The 9,707-nt window shown below is 55.0% G+C and overlaps 1 protein-coding gene across 4 annotated transcripts in view; it reads left to right on the plus strand.

The window, feature by feature from the left end:
* LOC100925808 (NADH-cytochrome b5 reductase 3) overlaps positions 1-7,899 on the plus strand; it is a 32,120-nt gene extending 24,221 nt beyond the window's left edge. For all 4 annotated transcript variants that reach the window (XM_031940329.1, XM_031940330.1, XM_031940331.1 and 1 more), the window contains exons 6-9: positions 549-632; positions 1,091-1,176; positions 5,854-5,953; positions 6,179-7,899. In XM_031940329.1, the coding sequence (XP_031796189.1) occupies positions 549-632; positions 1,091-1,176; positions 5,854-5,953; positions 6,179-6,351 (443 nt within the window). In that variant the 3' untranslated portion in view covers positions 6,352-7,899. The remainder of the gene's footprint in view (positions 1-548; positions 633-1,090; positions 1,177-5,853; positions 5,954-6,178) is intronic.
* Positions 7,900-9,707: the final 1,808 nt, after the last annotated feature.

Below are 9,707 nucleotides of genomic sequence, written 5' to 3' on the forward strand. Positions count from 1 at the left end.
CTTTTTGTTTTTATGAGCAAATATGTCTCTAGCTTGAAGCAGCCCTACATTCTAGGTGGAAATCCCACCTGGCCAAAGTTTGTAATCTTTTTCAGGTGATACTATAATCTTAGAAATGCACATTTTCAACACTGCTTCAAAGCATCATTATAATAATAAATGATTATCAATCATAAACGATCATTATAATTACGCATTTGTCAGTTTTACTTTTTTAATTCAGAAAAGATGAATTACTAATCAAAATAAGACCTTAGTTTTCTGTAAATTTCTATAACAATCAAATGCTTTCTGTCCACACTTCACCTAAGATGTGGGTGGAAAGCCCTTGTATAGACCCAAATTTAAGTCCAAGTTGGGCTTTCTGGGGGGAAGACCTTGGGTCACTCCCTCGGACTGTGGAGGTTGGAGTAAATGGCCCCTGACATCCTGGCCCCAGCTCTGTTTTTCACACGGCTGCTCTGGAAGTTCCTGTGTCTGTCTCTCTATGTAGGAGGCACATTTTTGAAGGTCTCTATTTTATTCCATATAACGGGTCTGTCTTCCAGGGAAGTTTGCCATCCGTCCTGACAAGAAGTCGGAGCCTGCCATCAAGACGGTGAAATCAGTGGGCATGATTGCAGGAGGGACAGGTGAGTCAGGAGGAATATCTCCTCTCCCCATCCCCCCTGTGTCAGCTTGGAACCTGGGCTCCCCAGGGACCCCTGGATCTCCCCAGCGGCCATGTTGGGTCACTCAGAGCCTGCTGGTTTAGACAAACAGTCCTTTTAATCAAAATGTCCAACTTCTGATAAAAGGCGGGTCTCAAGACTAAAAAACAGACTGAGAAAGTAAGAACAGGTAAAGGTTGTTAGTGAGGATACTAAAAGCAGTCAGCAGGAGGTTCCCAGGGGCTCCAAAATGGTTTCTGTCCGGCTTGTCCAGGGGCCCAAGCCTAGGTCTTTGGTCAGTTCCTCTGAGAGCCAAGTGAACTCGAGCTGCTCCAGGGCACAAGAATGGGGGGCTCATTTGTGCCTGTCCCCCACCTACATGCTCCAGCCCAAGGTGGGAGGGGAGGGCTGCTCACATTCACACTCTGGTTTCCCCCCAGGTATCACCCCGATGCTGCAGCTAATCCGTGCCATCATGAAGGACCCCGACGACCACACCGTCTGCCACCTGCTCTTCGCCAACCAGGTCAGTCCTGCCTGGGCCTCCTGCTGAGCCCTAGCCCAGGGCGGGCTGCTCCGGCTTTGAGCTGGTTGCGTGTCCTGGGCTTTCTCCACTCAGGCTCTGTCCTTGTAGGATCTCCCACTGTCCGCATCTTGGCCTCTCTCCTAAAACTGTTGGGGACTGGCTTGTTCGCACGGTGTAATCCCCCACCTCCAGCAGAATGGAGACTTCTTGAGGACAGCCTTGGCATCCCCAGCAGCCGGCCCAAGACCTGATTCTAAAGAAATGCTTGTGGGAGAGAGCTCCGGGGTATCTCCAGGGCTTTAAATGTCACCAAATGCCTTCTGCCCTCCCTACAAATATCTCAAGGTCCCGTCCTTATTATGCCCCTCAAAGAGGGGGTTCTTGCCCCAGATCTGTGATCTACCAATGATCTTAAGTCACTTCTGCTCCCTGTGCCTCGGTTTCCCCCTTTTGTATGACATTCAATTGTTCCAGCCCATTCTTCATACCTCCATTTGGGGTTTTCTTGCTGAGACTTGGGGGGGGTCCCTCGTGTTCTTGCCCCTGGTTCCCAGGATCTCCGTTTCAGGCTCATTCTCCTGGGCTCATCTTCCTGCCGGCTCCCAGTCCGGCTTCTTCAGCCAGCCCTTCTCCACTCTCGCACACAAATGGCGCAACTTTGGTTTTTCACCTTTGATCTCCTGTCCGGCCATTCTTATCTGTGGGATAATCCTGGGGAGATTCTCAGGCTCCCTTCTCTCAAGGCCGGACTCGAGGCCTTCCTCTGTGGCCTGAGCCCCCTCGGGTGACCCTTGGCCTGGGTGGGAGTTGTATGGCCTGCGTGACCCACGTCATTCCAAGACCGGCGACTCAGCATCTGCAGTGGTGGAGGGAAGCCTAGAATCGCTCTAAAAGGGGCCCCAGACTGAGCATCAGTGCATGGATGGACGGACGGCAGAGGCCACCTGGTCCCGGGAGGGGAAGGAGACAAAGCTGGTCTCAGAGTCAGAAGCTGGGTTCAAATCTCCCCTTTGCCTCTGGAGGCTATTGGCCAGTGGCAAATCATGGAGCTATTCTGGACCTCAGTTTCTTCCTCTGTAAAATAGAAGGGTTGCACAGGAAGGGCTCCCGTTGTTCAAATGTGTGAGTCTGTGACCAACAGCTGGCTTAGGGGAGCTCACACAGGATGTGGAGTTAAAAGGAACTTGCGTTCAAATCCCCACCCACCCACCCCCCAGGATGCTCGGTGAGACGACCTAAGTCTTGCCTCACAAGCCATGAAATGAGACGCTCCCAAGGGTCCCTGTGAGCTCAGACTCCTGGGCTGTCCGCTCCCCTGAGGAAGGTCTTTGTTTGTTTTCTTGTGACTGACCCCGCCTGGACTGACCCAAGGAAAACCTGTATTGTTCTGCGCTGACTCATCCTTTGTAAGACCTCTCTCCAGCCGGGCAGCCGGACCCTCAGAGGTTGCCCTGGAAACCAGAGCCCAGAGCCTTTCTCTCTCTCTTTGCTTATACAAAAGAGCAGGAGGTAGAAAACTCTCACACTGGATTCCTTTTTCTGCTCGCTAGCGTGATCAAGGAGGGCCTGTCTGGCGCCTTCCTTAATTCCTCCCTCCTCCCTCTCTTCTTCCTTCCTTCCCTCCTTCCAGTGACCTCGTCATTGGAAGATCCCTTCTCTTCCTCTTTCACAGGTGGGGCCTCCTTTGATGCTGTCGAGGGCCTTCTTCCTTCTGCTGGGCAGGCTCTCCTTGAGAGATGTCACTGACACTGCTCTCCCCATTCTCCTCCCATTCCCGACCCCTCCTTGGTCTCCTTTGCTAGAGCTTCATCCCCATCATCCCCTCTAGCTGGGGATCCCCCAGAGCTCTGGCCTGGACCCTCTTCTCTCCGTACTGTTCTCCGTGTCTCTGCGTTTATTCTTTTTCTGTCTTTGTCTCTGTATCTCTGCTTTTGTCTCTCTCTGTCTCTGTCTCCTTCCCTCCTCTCTCCTCTCTGTCTCTCTCTGTGTGTCTGTCTCTTTCTCCTCCCTATTTCTGTCTGTCCCTTTCTCCCTCCCTCTATGTCTCTGTCTCTCTTTCTTTCTCCTTCCTTCACTCTCTCTCCCTTTGTCTCTCTGTCTCTCCTTCCCTCCCTCCCTCCCTTTCCATCTCCCTCTGTCTCTGTCTCTCCTTCAGGGGTCTCACCAGCTCCCATGGGCTTCATTATCAGCTCTGCACAAATGGCTCCAGAGCCATACATTCACCCCTGTCCCTCCTTTGAGCTCCAGTCACTGCCTTTAGGGCATTTTAAACACGTCTGAAACTGGGCACGTTCCTTATCTTTCTCCCAACCCCGCCTTCTGCGAGACGGCGGTCACCCTTCCATGTCTCGGACTTGTCCTCTCGGCACCATCCGGTCCCTTGCATGAGGTCTGAGCTCACAACGTACATGAACAGCCAGAGCTGGACCGAGTGTCAGGAGACACTTGCTGTCCAGTGGTAGAAGGGGCTGCTCTGGAAGGGAGGGAGCTCCCCGTCAGTGGCCCTCAGCAGCCTGTCTGGGCACTTCTTGCTTTGTCCCCTGGGACTCGGATTCAGGTCTGTGGATGACATCAGTCCCAGGCCCCTTGCAACATGAGCCCCAGTCCAGTCCCAGACAAAGTCTCCTTTCAGCCTCAGGATAAAGCCTTCCCTCAGTGCCCCCGCCGCCGTGCCCCGGAGACGTGGCAGCCTTGTCCCTCCAGAATGCAGGGAATATGGGGCGGCTCCCACGCGGCTCCTGGGCTGCCCGAGCCTTGGATGCCCCCGGCCCACAGGCCGCCTCTCCTGGACCTCACTCTTTCTCTGCCAAGAGCAGCGGGCGGGGCCCACGGCGGGCAGAGCGCAGACTGAGCTGGGAGTTCAGATGCCGCCTGACTGTGGGGTCTGGGGGAGCCTGGGTGAATCGCTCCCCCGGGTCTTTTCCTCCTCTGTACGATGGGGAGGGGGTAGTTTCATGGCCTCTGGGCCCACTCTGGCTCAGGATCTGTTATTCTGCTGTTCAGCCACCTTCCCAAAGGTGGGCGCAGGTGATCCTCCCGAGGGAAGGCAGGGGAGCTTCTGGGGAAGAGAGGGGCGTTCCAGGGGGCCCTGGTCTCCTGCAGGACTTAGGGAGGGGTCCCCGGGAAGATGGCGCCTGGCCTTCACTTCTCCATGTCTCGGGGCTGAGTTCACCTTGGCCCAGCAGCATTAGAAACGGGCTCCGTCCCCGGTGGGGGCTCGAGCCTCCTGACCAGAATGAGTCTTGTGGTTTAGCTGACAATGAGCACTGGCGGGGCTGCTTGAGGACTGGGCTCACTATTCCAGGAGGGGCTGGGCCATGACCCCGCAGGCCCCCGACTGAGGGCCGAGATGGCCAGAGTCCAGGGCTGGGGGGGGGGCACCCCCTGAGAGCCTGGGGCCTTAGAGGCCATACAGTCCTGCCCCTTCCTTTTACAGATGAGGAAACAGGCTAAAGGGGAAGACACAACTTCCTCTGCAAGTCCAAGCTGCTCTAAGGCCCTGGACTGTGTGGTCCCAGATAGGGTGGATGATGTTATTCCTGTTTTTACAGATAGGGAAACTGAGGCTCAGACAAACCATGTTGGAGAGAGCACGGGACCCCGGGACTGGGGAGAATTGAATTTTAGTGGTAGCTCCGCCGACAACTTGCCGTGCTCTTGGTACATCCCTTGCCTGTGGACATCATAATTCTCCATGTTTTTACCCCTTCCCCTTTCCCCAAAGGGAGCCACACTGGCTGATGCCTCGGGTCCTTCCCGGCTCCACTTTGCCCCCTCTAGAGCAGAGATCGCTGCTTCCCATTTCCAGGTTCCCTCTGGGGGGACCTGGGGTCCCAAAACTCACTGGGGCCATTTATAAAGAGAAATCAGAGGGAAAAGCCGTGGCAGGAACTCCCAGATTTTTCTGTCAGGGGGCTGGCGGGCGGCTCTGGCTTTACAGAATCCTCCTCGGACAAAAGCTCTTTTACAAAACCACGGCCTCCTCTTCTCCTTTGTCAAAAGGGGGCTCCTGGTTATAACTGTGGCGGCCGCATGAGAGCCCCCGTGTCTCTAGCACTCTGTTTCTGATTGGATCCTCAGCCTCTCGGAGGCTCTGTTTCTGATAGGGAAACCAAGGCCCCTGCGCCCAGGGCCGCTAGCAGTCCCGAGGCTGGGTCCCATCCCCCCGGGGCCCTGGTCTGTGCGGCTCCTGAGGGTGCGGGCCTGGCCCCGGGGCCCGCCAGGGACGTGCGCCAGGAGGCTGGCGTGACCTCTGGGGACAGCTCTCTGGGCAGCTTCCCTTAAGGCTCTTTAAAGCACCCGTCTTGGCCAAGGCCTTTGAGTCGGGAGCCAGGGGCAGGGGGATCCTCCTTTTGACCCTCTCTCAGGGGCCCAGAGGCAGGGGAACGGCCTAGATGGCCCTCAAGATTGCTGGAGGCGTGGCCCGGGTGCTAGGTTCTGATCCCTGCCAGGTAGGAGGGGGGTGATAGGGCCCCCCTCCCCGTAGTAAATCAGCCTGAAAGTGACCGATCTGCCCCGAGGCTCAGGAGCAGTGGTAGGGGGTCACAAGGAGGAAGGAACCCCCCATTTGTGGCTGAGCATCCAGGGGAGAGGCGCCCCCCCCCCAGGGAGAGCTGGGCCATGTGTCCGGCCTCTGGCCTCCCTGTGACCGTCCTTCCCCCGGCTTCCCTCCTGCAGACAGAGAAGGACATCCTGCTGCGACCCGAGCTGGAGGAGCTCAGGAACCAGCACTCGGCCCGCTTCAAGCTCTGGTTCACTGTGGATAAAGCCCCGGAAGGTGAGGAGCTGGGGGACCTGGGCCGGGACTGGAGGGGGTTATCCCCGGAGGGGAGGCTGTCCCACAGGGGGCTCCCCTTCCCCAGAGACCTTTCCCCTGGGCCTGGGTGGGAGCCTCTGGGTAGGAGGCTGGAGGTCCCGGCTAGGGCAGGTGGGGAGCTGAAGGAGGCTGGGCAGCGGGGACGGGCAGGAGGCATCTGGGACTCACTCCCCCCTCCCCGCGCAGACTGGGACTACAGCCAGGGCTTCGTGAACGAGGACATGATCCGGGAGCACATGCCCCCGCCTGAGGCGGAGCCCCTGATCCTCATGTGCGGCCCCCCCCCTATGATCCAGTACGCCTGCATCCCCAACCTGGACAAAGTGGGCTACTCCAAAGACCTGTGCTTCTCCTTCTAGGGGGCCTGGGGCGGCGCGCTGGGGGGCAGGGCCACGTTCTCCCCACGGCCCGGCTGCAGGCCCCCTCCCCGGAGGGCCCTGGGCCACGGCCCCCCGCGGTCACGCTCTCCCCCAGTGGTCCCAGACATCTTTTTGTGGTCATTATTCTCGTTCACACGCTGCCTAAAGAGTAAGGAGGCTTTCCTCCCGGTCTTGGGAGACTTTCTGGTTTTATTTTTTTGCTTTTTAACTCTATATTTTTCCTTCTCCAATCAGCCCGCCTCCCAGGCAAGGAAAGGTTGCTCGAGAGGCACAGCTGGCAGCTCCCCCCCCTCCCCAGCGCCCTCAGCATCTGGGGTCTCCCTGGGCCTCAAGGGTCCCTGAGCAGAGCCCATGGACGGCACGGGAGCGTCCCAGAGGCCCATACCCCCTCCCTGGGGCGGCTTCCCCGTCACTGAGGGGCTTTTGAGTCATTCGGGTCGAGGGAGGAGTCCCCCTGGCGGGCAGGGCCCCCCCAGCTCCTGGCAAGTCCTGGGGGAGTCTGGTCCGTGGGCCCCTCCAGGGGCTCCAGAGATCGGGGAGGGCAGAGCTTGGCGAGGGGCAGCGTTTGCTCCCCTGCCTCTTGTACTTGAAGAACTGTAAGGGGGCCTAAGGAAGGAACCTGAAAGCTGGGGCCACGGCGGGGATTGGGCCCGGAATGGGGGGAGCGCCCGGCCCTTCGATGACGACTGAAAGGGACTCCACGTGGTCCAAGGAGCATAAGAGAGACAGAGGGAGGGCGGGATAGAGAGAGAAGGGAGTGCAGGGGATGCCGCTTCCCCCCCTTAGCACGGCTGGGCAAGGGTCCCGACCACCCTCCCCACCCATGGCAGCCCCTATAGGAAGCCAGGTTCTCCCCCAAGGAGAGATCCCCATGGCACCCTGCTGGCAGCCCATTCGGTTCTGCTTGGTCCTTGGGTGGGCTCCTCGGGCGGGCTCCCTTGGGTGAGAGGTCTGCCTCCACTCAGAGCCCCCTGCCCATGAGCTCTGTAGCCAACAGTGCCCCCTGGCATCAGGGGGCTGGGCTGGGCCAGGCAGGCGAGGGGGGAGGGTGTGAGTGTGCAAGAGCAAGTGTGCAAGAGAGTGAGTGTTAGAGTGTAAGGGGTGAGTGCAAGAGTGTAAGTGTGCAAGAGTGTGGCAAAGGTGTGAGTGTGTAAGAGAGCAAATGTGTAAGAAAGTGAGTGTGCAAAAGGGTGTGAGTGCAAGAGTGTAAGTGTGCAAGTGTATTACAGGGGTGTGAATGTGTAAAAGACGAGTGTGCAAGTGTGTAAGGGGTGTGTGAGTATGTGTATGAGCGTGTGAGTGTGTCCCAGTGATGGGAAGCAGAAGGGGTTGCGTGGGGGAGACAAAAGCAGGGGCTGCAGGGGGTGGGCACGGCCGGACCTTCGGCCCTGGGGCTGAGGCGTGGTGGGGTCTGCTCCCCCGGGTGCCAGGGCAGGCGGCCGGCCTTTGTCTTCCCCCTCCCCCCATGGTGGCTTTCTCCCAGACTTCCTTTTGTGCAGGAACCAGAATAAAACTTCGCTCACTGCAGCTTGGCTGTGGCCCTTTCTTTGTCATGAGGCTGGAGCCGCACCCAGGGAGGCCTCCCCTCCCGAGCTGGCCCTTGGGAGGTAGTGAGCTTCCTGTCGGGGGAGGTGTTTAAGCAGAGCCCGGATATCTCGTGTGGGTGAGTGGGAGGGGGTAGGAGGGTTTTGTGGATTAGGTGATTTGCCTAAGGTCTCATAGCTAGCAAATGTCTGAGGCTGGATTCGAACTCGGGCCCTTAAGACTCCAGGGTGGGTGCACCAGGCTACTCTGAGGCTGTTGGGGTCGGGGCGGGGTTGGGGAAGCACAAAAATGGCCTTTGGAAGGGAAAAAGAGCTGCCGGGGTTTGCAGGCGAGTCTGGGGAGAGCGAGAGGGGAGGGACTGTGACCCCCCCCCCTACCACTGGGGACGGGCTCATTTAGGGTTCTGCCTTAAGGGACAGATGCCTCAGTCACCTCCCCCTAGTTTCATGGGGTTTTACATTTCAAGTAACACCCAACTAGGTCCTTCACCTACATCAGGTCAGCCCAGGCAGCAGCAGAGGCACCTCCCTAAAGAATATTTAGAAAAAAGGGGAGGTGGCAAGGAAGGAAGAGAGGAAGGAAGGAAAGAGGGAAGGGAAAAAGGAAGGAAGGAAGGAACAAAAGAAGGAAAGAAAGGAGGGAGGGAAGGGAGGAAAGAAAAAAGAGAAGGAAGGAAAGAAGAGAAGGAAGGAGAAAGGAAAGAAGGAAGGAAAGGAAGGAGAAAGGAAAGAAGGAAGGAAGGAAAAGGGAGGAAAGAAAGGAGGGAGGAAGAAAGGAACAAAGACGAGACATTTTTCTTCACAAGTCAATAAAATTATTTTGGATCATTGTATTGATCAGAGTAGCTACTAAGTCATTTACAACATTGTGTACAATGTTCTCCTGGTTCTGCTCACTTCATTCTGCATCCGTTGTGTGTCTTTCCAGTTTTGCTGAAAGCATTTCGCTCATTATTTTTTATAGCACAATCACAACGTGCCCCAGCTCATTCAATTATTCCCCAGTTAATGGACGTTCTCTCCATTTCCAATTATTTTCCACCACAATAAGAGCTGCTACAAATATTGTATACAAATAGTTTCTTTTTTCCTTTTTCTCTGATTTCTCAGATCTTTGGGTTTATCAAACATTATATTACTATGGTCATTTGCTATGATGTGTATTTAATGTATTCCGCTGATCCACCATTCTGTTTCTCAGCCATCACCAGACGGTTTTCCTGATTACCATTGTTTCATGACAGTTTGAAATTTCTACTGCCAGGTCACCTTCCTTCATATATATTTTTTTCCACTGATTCCCTTGATTTTTTTGACCTCTTTTCTTCTAGATGAATTAAAAAAAAATTTTTTTTTAGCTCATAAAATAATCCTTTGGTAGTTTCAAAGGTATGACATTGAAATAAGTAAATTATTTTAGGTAGAAATGTCATTTTTCTTATATTGGTTGGGCCTACCCATGAGCATTTAATATTTCTCCAATTGTTTAGATCTGCCTTTGTGTTAAAAGTATTTTGTAATTGGGTTCATATAGATCCTGGATTTACCTTGGCAGGTAGATTCCCAAGTATTTTATATTGTCTGCTGTTACTTTAAATTGAATTTATGGTTTTATCTCTTCCTGCTTAAGTTTTGTTGGCAAGATACAGAAATGCTGGTGATTTATGTAGGTTTATTTTACACCTTCAACTTTACTACAGTCTTGTTTCAACTAGTTTTTTAGTTGATTCTCTAGGTATATTTTCTACAAAAAGGGAGAATTTTATTTCATTGCCTAATTTTATTCTTACA

This window comes from Sarcophilus harrisii, chromosome 5 (genome assembly GCF_902635505.1).
Source record: "Sarcophilus harrisii chromosome 5, mSarHar1.11, whole genome shotgun sequence".
In the NCBI taxonomy this organism is placed as follows: domain Eukaryota; kingdom Metazoa; phylum Chordata; class Mammalia; order Dasyuromorphia; family Dasyuridae; genus Sarcophilus; species Sarcophilus harrisii.